This window comes from Onychostoma macrolepis, chromosome 11 (genome assembly GCF_012432095.1).
Source record: "Onychostoma macrolepis isolate SWU-2019 chromosome 11, ASM1243209v1, whole genome shotgun sequence".
NCBI classification, from domain to species: domain Eukaryota; kingdom Metazoa; phylum Chordata; class Actinopteri; order Cypriniformes; family Cyprinidae; genus Onychostoma; species Onychostoma macrolepis.
The window spans coordinates 2,827,028-2,849,290 of NC_081165.1; the positions used below are offsets into that span (position 1 = coordinate 2,827,028).

At 36.0% G+C, this 22,263-nt stretch overlaps 1 protein-coding gene across 14 annotated transcripts in view; it reads left to right on the forward strand.

Moving 5' to 3' along the window:
- adgrl2a (adhesion G protein-coupled receptor L2a) overlaps positions 1-22,263 on the forward strand; it is a 102,537-nt gene that overhangs the window by 27,066 nt on the left and 53,208 nt on the right. For 13 of the 14 annotated variants that reach the window (XR_009273398.1, XM_058791574.1, XM_058791578.1 and 10 more), the window contains exons 3-4: positions 16,407-16,620; positions 21,860-21,969. Coding sequence is in view for 13 of the 14 variants with exons in the window: in XM_058791574.1 (XP_058647557.1) it covers positions 16,407-16,620; positions 21,860-21,969 (324 nt within the window). In the remaining variant the exon portion in view is untranslated. Of the gene's footprint in view, positions 1-9,062; positions 9,154-16,406; positions 16,621-21,859; positions 21,970-22,263 lie in introns of those variants that run through there. The other variant, XM_058791577.1, reaches the window with a different exon arrangement.

The window sequence follows — 22,263 nt, forward strand, 5'->3', positions numbered from 1 at the left end:
CATAATGCCGAGCGGCCAGGGGGTCAATACGCCCGCATTCGTCTTCACTGTCTTTCATCAGCCCTCCTCCTGATCTGTATGATAAGAAAGGAGAATAGCGGGTCAGGGGCAGACCGCTCGGCAAGGTGTGTCTGTTGTCCGACGGCCCCCTGCAGCCGAGCTCTTTAAATCCTCATTAGGATTTAACCGGGAGGAGACGCTGGTTTTAATGGATTAAGCTTCATAACAGCTGCCTCCTGATTGGTGGTTGTCATGCAAAAATCAAACAGGGCCAGTCACACGTTACTCGTTTACTGTGTTTCCTGCTCTTCCCGCGTGGTCTGGATGATACAAAACATTGTGTTATTGGTGTCTGTTAGTAATTTGTTTGTAGTATAGCTTGCAGCATGGCTTCGGGATAATAGACTTCTGGGTGTGGGTGATCTGATGAGAAAGTGATTGAAACTCATTCGCGTTGCTAATTCATTTGCATTGTTTTGCATTTAGCCCTAATCAACTGCATAAAGCAGATTAGCATTGGACAGACATTTGTTTTTAAGAGACTGAAATTCTTGTTGTGGCATTCAGTCGGGGAATAACTAACTAAAAATGGCAACAATACAAGCTTAACTACATTTTTGAGTAGTGCAACAGTAGCTCAGCTGTTTTTCCATTATGAGTACTGGGCCTGAACAGCTGGGTTATAAAATGTTTTTAAAGCTGTTATTGTAAACCTAAAATTAAAACATTCTTTGGTATGTTTTTGTCAAAATACTACTATTATGATAGATACTATTTATCTTTTTATACTAATTTATTTAATTATTTAGTCAACAAATAAATAAATAAATAAATAAACATTTAAGTAGAAGATTTTATTTGGTATGTTTTTGTCAAAATACTACTACTATGATAGATACTATTTATCTATCTATACTAATTTATTTAATTATTTAGTCAACAAATAAATAAATAAATAAACATTTAAGTAGAATATTTTAAATCTTTAAATCTAAAATTTTAGACAAACGACACTGCATTTTTTTAATTTAATTTTTTCGCAATATTTTTCAGGTAACCCTTAAATGTGCTTCATGTGGTAACATCTAATTTGTCTAGTTTTATTCAAGTCAATCATATTAAATTAGTTTGCTGCAACAAAAGTACACTTTACAGGATATTTACAACAAGTACAGGCAGATCCTTGGCGCAACAATAGCAATCACTGCTTTTTTTTTTTTTTTTCAGTGAATATAAATTCAATTTAATACAGTTTTAACTCGTAGATATTGCCCGCTTAAGCAGTTTCAGTGTAGTGATTTACCTTGTGTTAGGGCTCGCTAACTAATTTTTCAGGAGAAGCTTGACTGTAAGTTGAAGCCAAATTATTTGCAGCTTGGCAAGCTACAGTTTCAATGTTGCTTCCTCAACACTGATGGCATTAGAGAGAAACGCCTGCTCTTTCAGGGACAGTTTCAGCTGAGAAGACAACTATGCATTGCTTAAATTGACAGTGATGAAGACCATTTCTTATTACAGGTTCCTGAGTGTTTGCAGGTTTTCAGTGGATTTAGCCCACATGAGTCTGTGCGTGTTGTGTCTGTGTCTCTGGCTCTCTCTTATCTTGTTTGGTGTCAAGCTGGTTGGTGAAATGATGGGTACAGCAGCAGGAGGTCACAGCAGACCCACGGAAATCAGACCTTACACCTTATCTTCTTGTTAAAGCACATATCAAATCTAAACAGAATTGTGCTCTGGAATATTTACGATTCGGCTCTCTGGCGTTCGGGACGGGCTCTCTGTGCTGCGGTTGTTTGAGAGATCTTGAGGGGGTGATATTGTGAGGAGATACAGGCCCCTATTATGACCATCTTTGTTTCACTTCTCTTGTTTTTGTTTCGAGTCTGAAAGATTCGATCAGACTGTGATGGATGGAGCCGAAAGATGGGGTTGTGGATTCGCCTCTGAGACCTTCCAGTATCAGAACTTGAAAAGATGAAAAGATGCATCACTGTTACTCATCTTCTTTCTTCTGTTTTACTCCCAAATCTCTGATCATCATCACTGATCTAGATGACTAAAATCAAGATGGCGGTAGAGTGGTGACGCCAATCATATAAACTGTTTGCTTTCCCACGTTAACTTGTTTAGCTAACGGTCTCGATTTCACATAGTCTAGTTGTAGTTGTTTTAACAATTACATGGATAATTCACCTAAAAAAATAAATGTTTGATGCTTTTCATGATGTTGATAAAGAATGGAATATATTTTCTCTTTGTTTTTGTTTTTTTCTTATTGATACACAATAATCCCATTCAAGTCTATGTGATAAACAAGTTAGGTCAAAAGTAGTGCTGTCAAACGATTAATTGCGATTAATTGCATCCAAAATAAAGGTTTTTGTGTGCATAATATATGTGTGTGTGCTGTGTGTATTTATTATGTATATGTAAATTCACACACATGCATGTATATGTATATTTCATTTTATATTTGTTTATATGGTAAATACATATATAAATATATAATATAAATTATATGAATATAAATATATGCATGTAAATACATGCACGTATTTTCAAAATATATACTGTATGTGTGTATATTTATACATACATAATAAATATACAAAGTACACCCATATATATTATGTAAACAAAAAAAAATAATATTTTGGATGTGATTAATCGCGATTAATCGTTTTACAGCACTAGTCAAAAGTAACCTAAAAGTAACCAAAACATAGTCAGACTACAATATGTGTAATCCAGATTATGTTACTAACTACATTGTTCATCATGTCATTTGTAATCAGTAATGGATTACCATTTGTAAGTAATCTAGCCAGGACTGTTGTCATAATAGTTTGGAATGATATGAGTACGAGTAAGATTTTCATTTTTGGGTGAACTACTCAACAACTAAAATCAACAAAATCAAGGGTGGCTTTGGAAATGTTTAATTTTAAAATTGAGAATCACAAGACTAGCTTAGTATTCCTTGGTTTCATGCGATATAAATTAGGACAGTTCCCATTTGTGTGGCCATCACAGCAGATGTTGCAGTCGTTCTTCAGAAGAGAGTGTATCAGTGATGTCATCTCAAAGATCGATGGCTGAAAATGTGCAGCAGATTCTGTTACTCACAGGGAGGTTTGTTCTCGCTAGTCCTACTAAATGAACTGTATCCTGTTGTAGTTTCAAAAATGCTTTGAGGTAGACACCCAGACAAAGAAACATTCCCAAGAACAAGATTAATCTAAAGGTTGGAAAGCTGAGTTTTACTTTGTGCCTTGGAACTGAGCCCTTTGCAGAAGGTCGACACTGGCATTTGGAAGATTCTGTGAAATGAGTGCCTTTTGTGTTCCTTATTATCATATGTGTATATAATAACTTTAACTATGAGTGACTGACCAGCCATTTCAATTTTAAGGAAGGAAAGACAAGTTTATTCAAAATACTGTAAGTTATTATACACAATGGCAATTCACTTTAAAGTGATTTCAAGTGATTAAAAAAAAAATCATAAAAGATATATAAAAAGTCAATTAATATAAATTAATAAATTGACATCAAATTTATTTAAAATGTATTAAATTTATTAAAACAGTATTTTAGTGACGAATTTAAGTCATGTGCACAGGTTATCAACCCTGTTACCATCACAACTATCCCGTATTAATGAAATAATTATAAAAAAATATTGGCATAATCATCATCCTTTTAAAAAACTCGACAAGAAAAAGTAAATGAATCCTTTTTAATCACTTCATGTATTTTGTGAAAGAAAGAAAACCTTAACCTGTCTACCCTGTTACTGTGAATCAATCCTTTTTTAAACTAAAGTTTTTAGACTAAAGTTGTCAGAATAATTATACTTGTTTTTTTTTTATAAATATCTTGAAAGAAATTTCATGACCTTGAGCACGGGCTAGCAATCGCTAAAAAACTCTAAAACTGTTAACCTTGTTACTTTTTTAATGTATAGTAAGAGCCCATGTTAATATGTAGCAATTTAGCTTGTTTATAAGACATTTCACATGTCTTGAGAGATTTATTTTAAAATAATAATTTCAAAATGGAAAAGGACCTTTGTGTGTGTGTGTGTGTGTGTGTGTGTGTTTGTGCAATAATGTCCATTACTATGTGAAATTCTCCCATTTATTAGACTGCACATGTAATGTTGCATTTTTTTCCTAAACACTCAAATGACTGAATCACTGAAGGCGACAACTTAAGACCAAGGATTTCAATGCAATGTTTTTACTAACATACCAAATGATGCTATGAGGTTCTGTTTTGCTTTGTTTAAATCCTAAAATTGGTCCTCAAATCCCACTGCAGTGTTTCAAACAACATCTTAGAAGAAACACCTTGAATGTGGTCTATGTCCACATGATTTATAAACTCTTTCCTAAAATAATAAGTATTGAATATGACATTTTAATGTGGAAAAACTCCCCAGTTTACACAGAATTCCACGCTAGTGTATATATAATACATTGGAAATAGCTCATGTTCAGTCTTTTGTTCAGTCAGTTTTCTTTTTTTTGCTGTAGCACCTCAAGCATTCAGGGCCATCTGCGCCTCGTCTCTGCAGTCTGAGTGACTGACTACATTCTGATATTTTTCAGACAGCCTCAGACACGTTTTCAAACACACTCATCCTTTCAGCCGGACTACAGCGGGGGCTGTTATGTGCTGAAGTGTCTGGGTGCCTGTGATTGTACTGAAAAGCGGTCCAAAAGTTCAGAAACTCACATTCATACATTTAAAGCAATGTTGACTAAAGCCAGTTCCCATGAACTTTGTAAAACAGAGACTATAGTGCTTTCTTGGGCCATTCAGACTGCAAACATGAGATCTTAAGGAGTTTGAAAGTGATCCTATTTATCAACCCAGAGGAAAATGTTAAACTTGTATTACTCATGAGACTTCATAGAGTTTTTACTGTTGATTAATTAATTCCCAAGACTTTAGTTGTCCACAATAATAATAATAATAATACCCCAACATTTCAAGGTTTTCTATAACTCTCTGTGGATTCTATGTGGAAACCCTACAAAATTCAATTAACATGAAAATAAAATTTGACAATTGACACAATATAAGAGTGTAGTGGTATTTCAGTTGAGCCTTCTCCTAATATTTCACTCTGACCAACTTATAAAACACTGAAAATGAGACTCTCCTCTGATGTGACAGTAACTCAGTTCTTGTGTGATGGGTTTCCTGCAGCAATAAGTATCAATGGTATCAGGAGAGCTGAACAAATATTACATTTCAGACATGTGACAAACAGTTTGGGCAAATAACTTGACTGCATGTTGAGAGCAACATCTTATAGGCCAGAAGTCCATACCACAAAGAATTATAGCCTAGGTCAGAAAAGCAATACAGCACATATTTTGCCTTTTCTCACATTCATTTATTTACACATTTTAGCCTTGAAAGTCTTTTGGAGGCATTCATTTCGAATCGGAGGAGATGTCTTCTGTTTCTAAAACACATTCTGTGAACCTCAAGGACAAAAGTATTAAACTCCACCCAGGGTGCTTCAACCCTTAACCAGAGTTCACTTTACTAAGCAGCTGACTTTTTCTGAGAGACCAAATTTACATAATACAACAAAATGACTTACCAAAATACAAAACCAGAACATTTTATTGGAGTATGATTATAGATAGAGCGCTGACTGCCTATTCCAAATGATCCTCTATGATGGGTGAATGCCAGGCCGTTGCTATGAGGTTGCTAGGGTCTCCAAAGTGTTTTTAAAACGTCAGTTTCCAATGTGTTCTGGGTGGTTGCTAGGTAGATACTGTCCCAAATCAAAAGAGCCTATCCCAACTCTTTATGGTATTCTGGAGCCTTCATTCGATTGGATTTTCCACTCAAAGGTTTTCTGTTATCCCAAACTCTTCATATAAATAATACTAATAGCGATGCTTCACTTAACAAACACCGCTAATTATTTTCCCATATGTGTGGTTTTCAAAACTTTACTGCATTTTATTTTATATTTAAGGCATCTGTAAGCCAGCATGGATGTGGTAACTCAGTTTTCCACTTGATTTTCAGTTATACTGGGCTGGGTGAGGAGTAGTCTTTAATACGGTACAGTGTGGATTGTAATTGTGTTTGACTGGATGAAATAGGTTTATTAGGATATCAGATTGTCATGGAACATTAGCAGCATGTTACCCAAAAATAGAGTATTCCAACATGTCTCTGTAAATGTCGGCAAACCCTTTGCACAGGCTTTTTCTTCTCTAGTGTAGTTAAATGAGAATTCAAACAAGGCATATAGGCACTAATTTCTGTCAGTGTGAGCGATTTAAGAGAAGCAGATAGATTCCGGGGTGAAATTATCTCCCCGTATATCTTGCTAATGAATACCCATAGCTTGTGAACTCAAAACCATACAGCACAAGTGTCATAAAGGCCTTTTTATTTCAGGTTGTCCTTGCATTTTTAGTGTCCCCTCGAGGGTTTTCAGATATGAAGCAGGGTGTGAAAGCCAGACGCTGGCAGTGCAGTTGATGCTTCGTCAATAGGAGACTATAAAGGAAGAATTCATGACCTTGATGTGGCCCATTGTGCTTAATTAAGTGTAAAGGTTGATTTACATGTGTGAGTCAGTGTGGAGGTTGTTGGTCTCGCTTGTGCCACTTAACGGCACTGAAAAACACAAAGACCTCAGAAATATGTATAGCGGCTTCTTATCTAATGGCTGGACTGGACAGTCTTTCAAATTTTTCAATAACTAGCGTTTTTTTTTTTTTTTGTCATTGTGAAGGCATACACGTATTGTCAAGAATTTTTGATGGATATTTGAAGATTGTTTTACATCAAAAGTCTTCTGGATAAATCGGTATAAAGTGCATAATGCAAAAGCAAATGTTTTCAGTATTAAAATAGCGCTGTCATCCATAACTGATTTTTTTCAGTATAAGTAAAAGTAAAAGTGACTGAGATAAAGTGAATAATATTTGACTGGTCATGTCATCTCAACATATTTGCACATATTGGCCATTAGGTGACCCGCTCCGTGTAAAATAAAATGGCTTTTATGCTACTTATTGGAATCTCATGTGAGCACTATTAATTTCTTTACATTTTAAAAAAAATTAAAAAATAATGTCATTGAAGTAATTTGCCCGAAAAAAAAAAAAAAAAAAATTCAAACACATATGCAAAGGTTCATGTTCAGATTCATGTTGTTTTCAAATGGTTATTGGAAAAAAATAAAAAAAACAATACCATTTTTAAAGCAAAGTTTAAAATCTGCTTACAAGTGCTGTTTGTGGGATTACTTTTTCTTTTTGTCTTTATAATTAAACATTAAAACATGCTGATTTTTTTAAATAAATGGATAGAAAGGACAAAAGACAGCTTCACGCCATTGACCATATGCATTACAGTTGTCTTTAGAATAGATGAAAAAGGAAAAAAAAATAAATAAATAAATCGGCCTCAGTTTATTATGTGCAGAGTTACATAAAAAAAGGAGGTTGGACCACATGCAAATAACGACAAGCTTGAAGTCAGTTTTACAAAGACTTCCCTTAGCAATGCAAGAACCAGCAGGATATGTTTTATAGTCCTACCCGAAGCTAAATGACATAGTGTTTTTTTTTTCTTTACCAGCATGTACCTATATCAAAGATCCTCCTGATAGCCCGCCTGCTGTTGCCATGGAAGAGAAGGATGCAGATGAATTGGGGCAAATGGTGGTGTTGAATACCAATGAGCCCAGGAGCCGATAGCTCACAAACATGTTTAACGCCTCTTTGCTAAACTACTGACACTGCCAGTTCTTTTTTGTATTGTGTTTTTAATGGCCCAATGATGCATCAAGACAACAGAAGTGGCTAGTCAGAGTGGCCGTTTTATGAAACAATGTACGCAATCTCACTGAAGCTTGATATCTGGATTAATACCAGGCTTAAGTTTCCACTGTAGACATTTGCCTAGTTAATAAAGTTATAATACTCAGATTTGGCCACAGAATACCAAAGATGTTTACTCGGACCCATGCCGAGGGTTGCATCCTTATCGTAGCTTACCGAGCTTCAGTTGTTTTTTTTTTTTCCACACAGATCTCATTCAGCCTGAGAGCATATCCCCTGTTGAGGATATTTGCATTGCCCTGTTGTTCTCCCTCTGGTGAGACCTGACTTCTAAAGACAACATGCCCTTATAAAGGATATTGCAGGATTATGGAAACCGCTCTGTGGGAAGAAGAGTCGTCTCCTCATTGGCGTCTTTGCCTTCCATAGATTTCTCTAGTATTTGGCTAGCAGGGAGCAAGAAAGCGACAAAAAATTGCAAGTATCAAGCTGCGTCTCCAGTGGCTGCAAGCTGATTTGGGGTATTATGGGTCCCTTTCCTCCTTTAAAACTCTCCCGGTAAGCAACGTCGTCAACTGCAAGTGTGTAATAATATTGGCCGGCTTTGAAATGGCGAGCTCATTTACAAACAGCTGTAGCCATTGACAGGACAAAGCACAGTTCAAACTACATTAACAGGTCTTGGCAAGCATGATGAGGTCCGGAATCCTTTCGGTTCTCGGCGGGACGGCATGCCGTGTCAAGCTTGAATAACCATATTAAAACTCTTTGCTGTTGGCCCCAGTGGCTGTTCCCGGAAGACTCTAAAAGCAGTTTAGATCTCACCTCAACCTTATTGCAAATACCAAAACCGCTGCATTCTATTATCATACACGAAAAGCGCAGCGCATAAGGGACTCTTCCGTGGGCTGTTTTCTCGAGTCTGGTAATATTTCTTTATTAGGTGACACGGTGACATGACTCATCTGTTTGTCATCTGGCTCCTCGGCGGTCGGTACGAGGGAGCTTACAGCAGGCCGATGATGGTGATCTTTATCACTCGCGCTCTGTTCATTACCCCTCTGCAGTGACACTCATATCCTGGCAGATGGTCACTTTCCGATTGATTTGCCACGTTGGGGAGATTAAAATATTATGGCTCCGAAGAGACCGGCCGCTGTCCTCGTCAAATTAGCATTTTTGCCTGGCTGTTGCGCACGGAATGGGTCAATGTCACCCCAAAGGTGATGACGGAATTAGAGTAGGATCATGGGAATTGGGCAGCAGAGATGCAGGAACTCCTGACTTACTGTCACAGCGAAAGCTGATCCTGACGTTTCCGGTAAGGGCGCTAAGACTACTAGCTATGTTTACAGTGGGTGTAGCTAGCATATAAACACTTTGGTACTCACCATTTCTAAGTTGCCCCCCCCACCCACCCCATTTTAATTTTTTTTTTTTTTTTGCTTGGCTGCAGAATGTTAAAAAATTTACCAATTTAAGAACACACACTTCTAAAACCTGGTTGCAACTGCAGTTGCCTGAACAAACAAACCAATTAGTAATTTGAGCAGTGATTTTACTGAGGCTAGTATCTGACTAACACCTGTTTAATGGTGTTCAACAAATCAGTTAACACTTATCGGGCGTACGCTATGTGTTGTAATTAATATTCATGAGCAAAGATGATATGATTTATAATGTGTCGCCATCACATTCCTGTCCCACTGGTGCAGTGGAGTTACACTTTATTTTGATAGTTCCTTTTGTTGACTATAAGTAACTTTGCAACTTCATGTCAACTAACTCTCATTAGAGCATAAGTAGAGTATTAGTAGACTAGATTGTTTCAGGTTAGATTTAGTAGAACAAGTTGACATACTTAGAGTCAGTCTGCTGGAGACCATCAAAATAAACTGTTAGAAGATATTAAGCAGGCAGTCTACTAATACTTTAATGACTGGTAGTTAGGGATGGGCACATAGATACTGCAGTAGCAATATATCGATACTCACAAGCTACTTATTTGGTTTTGATGCTTTTGTGTACAGCCACACACACACGCACAGAGACACTCATTCACTTCACTCTCTTTACATGGTTTGTCTGTAAGTGCAATGATTGCTTTGTTTAGTTTTTACCCTAAAAATCAACATTATTTTGAAAAATCACATATCATTTAAGAAATAGTATTGGTACCGGTATCGGTATTGCTTCCATATGGTATCAGTATCGTTACTAGTTTTGCTTCAGGATTTAGATTGGGATTTGGTGTTTTATACCAAGTGGTGATTCGGTACATTACCAGAAATGTTTACTGTATATAACAACTGTCCTAAATGTCCACAATTATACAGTTAGTAATTTTGGTAACACTTTACAATAAGGTGTCATTTGTTAACATTAGTTCATGTATTAACTAACATGAACAAACAATGAACAATGCATTTATTACACTAATTATGAATCTTTGTTAATGTCAGTTAATGGAAATACAGTCGTTCATTGCTTATTCATGTTAGTTCAGATTGCATTAACTAATGTTAACAAACACAACTTGTGATTTTAATAATGCATCAGTAAATGCTGAAATGAACATTAACTAAGATGAATAAATGCTGTAGAAGTATTGTTCTTTCTTAGTTCATGTTTACTAATGTTAACTAAAGAACCTTATTGTAAAGTGTTACTGTAATTTTATTATTTGCATTTAATTATTGCAGAGATAAATTACAAGCAATCTAGTAAAGAATGGATATAGGAATTACACTTCAAATGGCATGTTTTTAATGCAGTGTAATAAGATGCATTATCAAAACCTCTTTGCCCTAACATCGTACATAATCTTGTGTAATTAAAAACACATGTATCGGTTTTCCGCAATGAATCTCGGCGGCACAAAAGCACCTTGTATGTATAAAAACATTTACATGGTAACAGAGCTCAATGAGGTTAAATAGGAGGTGTATTTGAGCCCTGATTAAAAGGCTCTCCCACCAGTCGCACCGAGCAGATCTGTGGAGTCATGTACAGCAGTGCAACTGATAAGGCAGGGCTCTGAAAGGACTCCATTGTGTGTCGACGTGGGGCCTGTTCGCTAGAGTTCAGAGTTGGCTACCTATCTACCTGAAAGGAATTGAAAAGCGACCCTTGTGGTGACTGACCAGAATGACTGATAAGCCTCAGGGGGAGATTATAGCGATTATGGCACTGCTGGAGAGGTTGCCATGGCGATGAAATCGAGCATTCTCTTTAATATATTATTTACTGCCTCCGTTCCTGACCCACGTCATTTAATCAGGAGAGAGCAGGAGACCCATTCGCTTTTAAAAGCACCGGTTCATGTGCAGGAAGTTCGCACACCTCTGGCTGTGTTCCACGCAGCATAATACAAATGTGAAAGAAAGGTACCAGCATAAAGTATACATGAAAACCAGCCCAACAGCCAGTTTGCACATCGCTGCAGAAAAGGCAGAGGAGGCGATCCATGGGATGAAGCCAAAACTAACACTTTGGATGAATCAGAATTATTCTCTTAGGCACAAGGCAAGTAAAAATGTTTCGTCATGTCCAGACTACTATTAAACGAATCAAATACATTTTATGGCAATTTTGAGGTGAAGCACTTCAAATCGTAAATGAATGAATAGTTGATTGAAGTTTCATTTGAATGAGCAAACTCATAATGTTGGGAGTGAAATGGCTGACCTATCGTTCGGTGGGTTCTGGTCATGTTACACAGGGCTGAACACGCAAAAGTCAAGTAGTTAGTGGACATCACTAAAGCTTCTATAGAGGAAACTTTGAGTCCTTGTCATTGAGGTGCAAATGTCTTTCAAATGGACTTTGTCCTTCCTGCTGTCTGACCACGACTGCTCATTGACCCTGACCGGCTGAAACCAGAGCGGAAATTACACAAATGCTCAACTTTGAGACAAAAGAGACGGTGGATCCTTGGCTTTATAGAGATAATAAAGGAAATTAAGCAAGAAACGAAGATCTGACTTCTAAATCTCTCCATGCAGCATAATATGTAAAAACCTTTTTTTTTTCTCCACTTGAAAGAATTATAATCCGTTTACAAACGCTATTGGGTGTACTAATCTAAATTACTTTCCTTTCTCCTGAGCAAAATGCCAAATTTGGTTTCTTTGGTGTTGTCACTGTGTTTTTCCGCCCCTTAGTACAATGCCTCTTTATTTTCTAAGATTAAAAATGGAGGACCTTTTCGGTCATGGGCTTTAATATAATATTATCTTTAATAAAACTGGATTTTTAGACATGCTTGCCCATCCGAAACCCACTGCTATACAATGCTAGGATGTTTTTGGGTGGTTGTTGTCATTGATGGTTTCTAGGGTGTCGCTGCCTGTTATAGGCAAAAAATCAAAGTCCTATAACTTAGAAAAGCTGTAAATATGTATTTATTTATTTAAAGATTGACACTCTTAATGAAAGATAGTAGTTAAGATGTAGAATAAGCATTAAGTAAAGTACAGAGTTCAGTTTCTTTGTCACTGTGGCATTTCTTCACCTTTTGTATTTTATATGGAAAAGGGGTCACACTTTAGTTTGGGGACCAATTCTCACTATTAACTGACTATTAACTACATCTTTTAATGTAAGTTAGTAATGCTAGTAACATAGTTGTAAAGTTTGGGTAGGATTAAGGGATCTAAAATATGCTCATGCAGAGTAAGGCATTAATATGTGCTTTATAAGTACTAATAGACAGGCAATATGCTAATAATATGCATTCTAGTAAATAGTGAGAATTGGTCCTTTAAAATCAAGTGTTATAGGGACACTGAGCACTAACATGATGTTTTCGCTAAACTAATAATTTATCCTGTAGTCATGAATATGTTAACTTAAAATGTTCATTTTAAGTGCATCATGAAGGACAGATTTAACTAGATTTGAATGATCGTTGACCTTTAGACATTATCTGATGGTTTAATAGACTGTTTGTTGAGGGCGTTTGTCTTTGCACATCAGGAGTAATGTCTTATATTTGCCCCACAAAAAATCATTAACACTGCCAACATACAATAAATCATAATCATTATAAGCTTCAAATCTGCAGTAAGACGCTCCTTTACCGTTGAATGAATGAAGTTTAGAGTCAGACTGCAGCAATGAGAGACAAAAAAAAAACCTTTTGAAGGCGTTTGGTTAACAAGCACTTTTTAAATGTTAAAATCCTGTTAAATTTAAAGGAAAAAACTGGCAGCTGTGGTTGCAAGAAATTCGCTGTAATATATATTTCATTAAGTGATATAATGTTAATGTTCCAGCCTACTTGAACTACTTGGATCTGCGTTGTAACATTTTTACAGTATAGTGAAAAAAGCCCTCCGTACAGAAAGAAGTCTTTTCCCCTTAATTAGATTTGGAAGTCTGGCCCTTTTTTTCCTCTCTACTGTATAGATTTGACCGTGTCCTGAAATATCCGTCCATAACAGCGTGAGTCAGCAGTGACTCCAGGCCTAATCAATTGTCCTGCTTTTGAAAAGCTGTTTATGAAGCAGGCTCCAGCGGACTACATGATGCATGAACTGCGCTGGTGGGCGTTTCGGGGTTCTGGCAACGGGAATGCGTTTTAATGTAATTCCCAGACACTGGAGAAGTATCGCGCGTTGTAAACTTGACATGCCAGGCCGCAGAAACACGTCGAAGTTTCTCATTATCGTCCCTTCCACGCCCTCAACATACTCTGGTTTTCCTGGTGTTCTGGTAAAATGAAAGAATGGAGTGTGGTTGAGAGGATCAAATCTGCTGCCATGTGGCGGAACCGCAGCTGGGGAAAATGGAGAGTTTCAGCAGAGCCGATCGGATGAGGTGAAAAGGGGGCGGGTTTGGCTGTGCTATTCCTGTGTAGCTGGAGTCAGAAGGGAAAAGGGCCGAGTGAGATAATGTAGCCTGGTCTGACGGACACCGCCGCAGCCCGATTGATCCGCTCAAACACCGTTGTGACCTCGCAATCGAGTTGCATTAGAGTACAGTGGAATGTAGGCCAGGGGAAAGGGGCCGTGAATTTAAATGTTACAGTTAAAGACCGAAAAGACCTGAGCAAATAAATCATGATAACGTTTAATCACATTATTCGTGTCAATTTACTTGAATGCTTCATGAGCTCTGTGAGCTCTAACTGCAGTCAATCTACGACTAGCACATTTTGAAAAGATGTATACATTCATAAGAAGATTTGTAATGTTTATTACGCTCAGCAAGGCTGCATTTATTTGATCAGTAAACAAAAGTGCAAATAATAGTACAGTAAAACAGGAGTGTTGTGAATTATGTTTTACAATTGAATAGAACTCTTTTCTATTGGTAAATAATTTAAAATGTAATGTATTCCTAATTTTGTGCTCAAGAATAATTTCTTATTATCAATGTTGAAAATAGCTGTGCTGCTTAAACATTATTTTTCCAATAGAAAATGCCATAGAACAGCTTTTATTATTGTTTATAATAATAATAAAAGCAATAACAATAATAACAATAACAATTGATTGAAACTTTTGAATGCTACTTTTACTATACCTTTTATTTATTTATTTATTCTAGAACACTCCATAGAATATATGTATATTTGTAACAATGTAACAGTCTTTACTGTCAATTTTGATCAGTTGAATACATCCTTGCAGAAAAAAAATAAATAAAATGATCCCAAACTTTTGTACGCTAGTTTTACTAGTAACTTTGATATGGTAAAATCATTATGATTTTAATTATTTTATAAAATTATGGCACCAGCAATATGAAACCAATATGTAAATAATAATAATAATAATTCAGCCAAGTAACGTTTTTCTTTATCGTTGTAGTTTACAGACGCCAAGCAATGTAGCAACTAGTTTACTGGCATTTTACAATGATTTTGAATGCAGTTAATCCAATCCTAGAGCCGATTTGGAACTATCAGTTAGCATTTTATTGAGCTTTACCTCTCACTGGTGGTTTTACCGAGTCTCAAACTGAATTGCATGTTGTTGAGCAGCGCACACTATAAAATGACATATCTGAGACGGCAACACCTGTCATCAGTCAAAACTTGCTGCTCTGTTGCCTTTCTAATGGTCACAAGGAATGACTACAGATTTGAAAAAACCCAACGATAAATCTTGGTTCAACAACCCAAGATTTGATTTCCACTGAATGGACTTTTTAAAGTCATTTGAATCCATTTTGCTGTCAGTGTCTTTGAGAACATCTCAGCATGTCAAACTCAGGGGGAAATGCTGTGGATAAAACGCACAGTGACTGCGTTCTGACTGAATAATTACAGGAGAAGCTTCTCAGTAGACAGATTATTTTCCTGTTCATTTGAAAACATGAATGAGGAAAGAAAAAAAAAAAAATGCAGAGCCAAGATGTTGACTTTATAATTCCACTTACTTGAATAAATCAATCGAACAGACTGATTTTAGATGGATTTCTACTTAATGTGGCCAAATGTATACACATTGCTGGAGGAAATATAGATTAAACAGCAGTCTTTCTCTTAGGTTATGAATCTTTGTAATAAAAAAAAATAGTATTTTAAATAAGACACATTTTAAAACCATTTACAGTCTGATGCAGCAAGCAAATCAAAAATGACGCACCAAGAATTAAAGTTGACTTGAAGTGTAAGATTTTTTGCTTTGTTGTGACTCACATGCACAAATGGGATTTGGTGTGGGTTAGTTTTTTTAAATACACCTTCTGGGCAGATGGATAGATGTAATTTTCAGTCATAGCACATAATTGATTATGTTTCTTGTACTTATTTTCTGGTGCATCCGTGCTGCATTTTGCATGTGAGATTAATTTCTAAATATAGGGATATAGCTTGTGATTGGCTGAATGTGTTTTGTGTTTGACATTAGCGTGATGAGGGAAATACCCTTTACATGCTGCTCTGAGCTCAGTACCAGATTTCACTCTCTGAGCAGACATTTGATGCGCTTCACATTAGCAGAACACAGCACATGTATTGATTTTTATTATTTTTTATTTTTTTCCACTGACTGTATCTCTCTTGTTGTCTGGCCTTTCTCACCTTTCCATAAAATGGAGAGAAATACTTTTGTCAGTAATTTAGATTTGATTATTTTGGTTTGTTACTATTTATTTGTTTATTTACTTAGTTACTTTGTGGAATTATTTTGATGTATAATGAATACGAAAAAACACATTCAAAAGTTTTGGACTCAGTGTGCAATGACCTTTACTCTATCTAGACAAATACTACCATGATGCATAAATGCATGGCAATTTAAATTATATATGTCTATATATATATATATATATATACTGTATATATATATATGGCATTGCATCAATGAGAAAAAAAAGAAAAAAAAACTATTTGAAAATCAATCAATCAATCAATCAATATTGATTTAAAAAATCCCAGTGTTTCTTCAAATAGGCACTTTGCTTATTTCTTTCTTTTGATTCTGGGTTGAAACACTGTTTGCTGTCGGTTTGACAACCTTGAAATTAACTTGACTCAGACTTCTTTCTCTTGATACTTGGCACTTCAAGACACTAGTTCTGTGTAGCATATTTTTTGGTCTAAAGTCTCTCTCTGTCTTCCAGGGTTTAGCCGGGCAGCCATGCCGTTCGGTCTGGTGAGGCGGGAGCTGTCTTGCGAGGGTTACCCCATCGACCTACGCTGTCCAGGAAGTGATGTCATCATGATCGAGAGTGCCAATTACGGCCGGACAGACGACAAGATCTGCGATGCTGACCCCTTTCAAATGGAGAACATCAACTGTTATCTGCCCGATGCATTCAAGATCATGTCTCAAAGGCAGGTTCTTCCGTGCCAAGATCTGTCCTCCTTTTCTAAAACTCTCTCTTCAAAATGCGTCTTCTCTCTCATTTGCCCGTCTTTGATTACACAGTGCATGAATACGAGCATCTTCAGTGGCATACATGAAGAATATTTCCTTCTACAATCTTAACAACCAAACCAAACAGATCTCAATGTGCTCACATCCGATCTTCTTTTGAGTTTAGACAGTGTGGTGCATCTGGAGGCTTGTGCTAAAAACAGGAAGTGATGTGTGAGCCGGGCTTTGATACGTATTGCCGCGGGAGTGGCGTACAGTTCCGCTCAGCTTATTATAAGAATGTCGTGATTCGTGGGGAAATAGGTTTGAAAATGTGTCTCAATTAGTCCTTTCAGCTGCAGGCAATTAGGCGTCTCAAGTGGGTGCTAATCTGCACAGGAACTCTAGGCAGGGATTTGCCTCTGCAGGTCTGCAGAAGTCCAGATGTGAAATTGCATTGTTGTGCACTTTTCATCTTGTTAGTTTTCTGGTCAAATAATGAATCACCAGCGGCTTCACAATCTTTCATTGCTACAGTTGCATTAATAATATATTACTATACTTAATAATAGAAGCTTTCACTCAACGCTACTTCATTTCTTTGCAAAATAAACTTTCATTTTTTTTTTTTATTATTGATTTATATGGGCTTATATCAAATTAATTAATATAAACACCTCGTTCTGTGTCCCGTGGGTTTGTGTCGAAGTCTATTAACTTGTTTAATAATGTGGATTTAAATGAGGGATCGAGCAACCAGAGGCACTTTCTGCTTTTTTCTGTGTTGGCCTTCTCTTCGTCGTAAATATTAGACAACTTAGATATTGTTGAGAGCCGGGTTCAGAGAGAAACCAGTAAGAAAATAAATAAATAAAAAAAAAATATTATTTGCAATAGACAGGTCAGAATAGTAAAGTAAAGTAATGTAAATAGTGAAGCGCACCAATGCAAAAACATGATGACATTTTTTTTTTTTTTATGGCTTAATGCAAATAATATCATTTTATTATTATTATTATTTTATTTATGTATTTTTTTAAGAAATTCATACTTTTTGCAATGCAAGTATACAGTAATAATATTTCACAATATTACTGTTTTCACTGTAAAAGAAATGCCGTAAGAGATTCTTTTTTCCAAAAACAAACTTAAACAAAAATAATCGTACTGACTTTTGCTTGCTCGTTCGTTCGTTCGTCAATCAGTCAATCAATCAATTAATAAATAAATCAATCAATCAATCAGTCATTTAGTTCATTACATTGCAATTAAAACCGTGAATTATGTTTCAGTTCATAATAAAATTCCTCATTTCAATGATTGATTGATTGCCAAAGCCAAATTTTACTTGCATTTGTGAGTATTGTGAGAAACAGGAATTTACTAGGAAGACAGGGGGAATAGAAAGAAAGAAAGAAAATGAACGAACGAACGAATGAATGAATGAATGAAGGAATGAATGTTGTAGGCTGGATTTGAACATAATCCGCATTAGAACCATAGCTCAACAAGTGAGGAATATGTTTGCTGCGCTACAGCTCTGATAATAAACTTATTATTTAACTTATGAGCACAGCTGTGATTGAAATATTATGCGACTTTTTGCCTCAATCCCTTAGCAACACATCTGAAACAAAACTTTCTTTGCGTAAATTCTCCTGCTCCTATCGTCCTTGCTCTGCTAAGTACCCTGCTTTGGGGAACATGAGGGAAGGGCTGCAGCGCTGTACAGGGGAAATTTGTTCTGTATTCACACCATTAATATCCGTGACAGAGGCGTCCGCATGGCTCTCAGAAGACCAGCGTTAGCACACAGCCGTGTACAGCACTCCCACTGTACATATGGTATTAGTGAATACTTCAAGCATTGCAGATTAAGCTTTCATAAGTCACCGTAAATACAAGCTTCTGGAAACAACAGCTACACCTGTTTAAGAATTCAGAGCATTGGGAATTTCGCTGGCCTGGTAATAAAGTCTTAAATAATGCCCATGATTCCTGATTTAATTAGATATGTGAGGTTTGGTCTGCTTGATGCTACGGGTAGAGGAAGTGAGGTTTAATTCAGATCAGACATTAGAAATCCTGTAATCTTTTGATTAAAAGTACTGCAAGCGATTTCTGATTTCATTTGTCACTTGTCGGATTTGTGTTTTGGTTTGGATGAATGATCATCTACATCTACTTGAACTGAAGATCCAGATGCTGGTCTTTATTTTTTATTTATTTTATTTTTTGTGATCTAAGTAAATGAGTACCTTGTCTGTCATAATACTGCGTATGTTCAGAAAATAGATAGGTTTAATATACATCAATTTGTTTCATATTCAGTTACGCTATTGCAAATGAAGCAGTTATGTTCTTTCAGGCTTCATCAATTTTATTTTTTTTATTTTACTTTGATATTGTTACTGTGATAAATACAAAATGTATTGTGCACCATCTTTGAAAGGTTTTAGAATGTATGATGTATAATATAATTGACATAATTTTATATATATATATATATATATATATATCAAGAACTGTATTACTGCATTACTCAGATCAACAATCAAAGCAGCCTCCTGTCAACAATCTTCTAACAAACATAATTTGACTGATAAAACAGTGTCAAGTTTAGTTTGCTCTAAGCTCCTTAACTAAAGCCGAAGATAGAGATTGATATAGATTGTCTTTCCTGTGGGCATATTTCTAGTCCAGATTTCCTGACTGAAACACTTCCTTCAACTTACCACACTACTGTTTTTTCTGTAATGAGTGAAATTTCTACTGTAAATGTTGTGATATCTTGGAAGCATTGCTTTGGTGAGTGTTCAGAGTTTAGGAGGGAGAGCTCTGTCTAATGAGGGGCGTCTTGTGAAAGCGCCTGACGTGTGACTGTGGTGTGAAGAGCAAACACCAACTGTCAGCTAACAGGAACATCATGAGAATTTAGCATACAGTAGCCCAAACTGTATTTTGGACAGTTTATCCACATATTCAAGTGTATAACAAAATATCAAACCAAGTGGCATTTATTTTAAAGAAAAATAGTAAAATGCTAAATGTATTATTATTATTATTATTATTATTATCATCATTATTTAAATACACTGTGTGTGTATATATATATATACAGTATTTACACTACCAGTCAAAAGTTTTTGAACAGTAAGATTTTTAAAGAATTCTCTTCTGCTCACCAAGCCTGCATTTATTTGATTCAACATACAGACAAAGCAGTACTATTGTGAAATATTTTAACTATTGAAAATATTTGCTTTGCATTTAAAAATATATAAAATGCTGTTCTTCTGAACTTTCTATTCATCAACGAAACCTGAAAAAAAATCTACTTGTTTTCAACATAACAATAATAATAATAATAATAATAATAATAATAATAATAATAATAATAATAATAATGTATGTTTGTGTTTTTTTAAAACACCAAATCAGAATAATATAATTATTTCTGAAGGATCATGTGACTGGAGTAATGATGCGAAAAATTCAGCTTTTTAATCACAGGTATAAATTACATTTTAAAATATATTCAAATAGAAAACAGTAATTTTAAATAGTAAAACTGTTAAAAAATTTTAGTAGTGTATTTAGTAGTGTGTGTGTATAAGTAACAATAAAACTTTATTAGCCTTGTTATGGCTTTATTTTGACTCCAGAAGTTATTATTAATCTTTTCCCTTTTTTTAAGATAATTTGTGATCATAATTTATTCATATAGTACATTATGCAAATGAACAGCACATTGTGACTGAATGAAATATGAATGGGAACAGTCTCCCTGCAATACAACTACAAATAACCAAGCAACCAATCGCCACATTATGGCTCCAGCTTTGACCGTGTGTTATAATTTTAGATCCATAATTCATTTATATGGGTAAACATGCTGATATTCTCATCTGTTACCACATATGAGTGCTCGTTAATAAAGAAACTCCCATATGAGGGACGTGTTTTTCAGCAAAGCTTGTGTCTATGTATAAATTCTCATCTTCAAACATGACCAGTGGGAATTCACAGCTGTGGATGGAGCAGCACTCTGTTCCACGTGCTTTGCTGCTTTTATGAGAAAAAAAAAAAAAAAGTCTCCACTTGTTTATTAGCAAATAGAACATAAGACAAATGAATTGCCAGAGTCACATGCTGAGGTAAAGAGAAATTGCTGCAGGAAGAGATGCTACCCCAAGGCCAGGTCAGAAAAACACCAGCAGGCTAATTCACCCCCCGCGCTGCGCTAACTGTAAAACATGCTCTTTATCCCCCAAACAAAGACCTTTGTTTCCAGATTATTTTCCTCTAAGTTAGGACAATCTTCCTGCATTTTTTATTTTTTTTTTAACTGTGAGATTAGTTTCCCCCTAAAGAACCACATTTTTCAGAGCTAGACAGGTATTTATGGAAGTAAAAAAAAAAAAAAACTTTTAAGGCTTTAAAACCTTTTTAGATCTAAAATGAATAAAATGAATTTATCCAGCGGACAGCATAGGCGCAGACCTCAGGAACAATGTGACGCAGATTGATGGACGATACTGCCACTACTTTCCCAACATCTCGCTGTACACTGTGTCTGTAAGCCATGAGATCATTTCTGCACTTTATCTTTTATTGATGTGCTTAATTTTAGTTCCTAGAACCCACATAAACCACCTTCTGCATGACTTCCTGTTAAACAGGCAGTGGAGGGATGGTTAGTTCATTCCGAGTGAAATGGCATATAGGGAAAATGAATCCATCATAGGTACAATCAGCCTGACCTCAGGGGGGATTCATACAGATGTATAACTCATGTGCTGGCAGGTATGAACACTCAGAGATGAGGCTGTTTATCTTTGTCGTTGGGTTGAAAAGGGCCACTTTGGCATCTATCCGCTCCGCTAATTCCTGCCGTCTTTTATCTTTTATCTGGTTCCCGCTCTGGGCCACCATCCGTCCGTCCATCAGCGGTGTGCACGCTCGCTCTCGCTTTCATGCTGTTGCCCTCACAGCTAAAGCAATGTTCAGAGTTCAGTACAGGCATTTTTTACCACTCAAAATATTTTTGTTTAAAAAAATTGCAATATTGAAAATGATTTTCCATTGTAATGTATGTTTCCATTGTATCAAGCCCAAATTCTATTGCTACATCCAGAACATTCCTTTAAACTGTGAATAGTTTCCTTTTGTATTTCACTCATTTGATTTCTTTTGTCTTTCTCTCGCTCCGTCCAGGTGTAACAACAGAACGCAGTGCATCGTCATCACTGGACCAGATGTGTTTCCTGACCCCTGCCCAGGAACATATAAGTACCTTGAAGTCCAGTATGAATGTGTTCCCTACAGTAAGTACAAGCCATCTTTTAAATATATATATATATATATATATATATATATCTATGTTACCCCTTTATGAGTGTGCCTTAAAATGCATTTATTCAGGATCCAGTTTTTATCCTTGATAATACAGTGTTTATAAAACATGTACATTAGGTTTCAGGTTTCATCATTTTATAGCATTGACAATGGATTTAATTTAGCTTTTTTGCCACTGATCAACATAAAACAGAGTTTTAATGTCAAAAGTAAAACAAGCCTAAAAAGAAATGATACACCTAAACCATCACTAGCACGGCCAA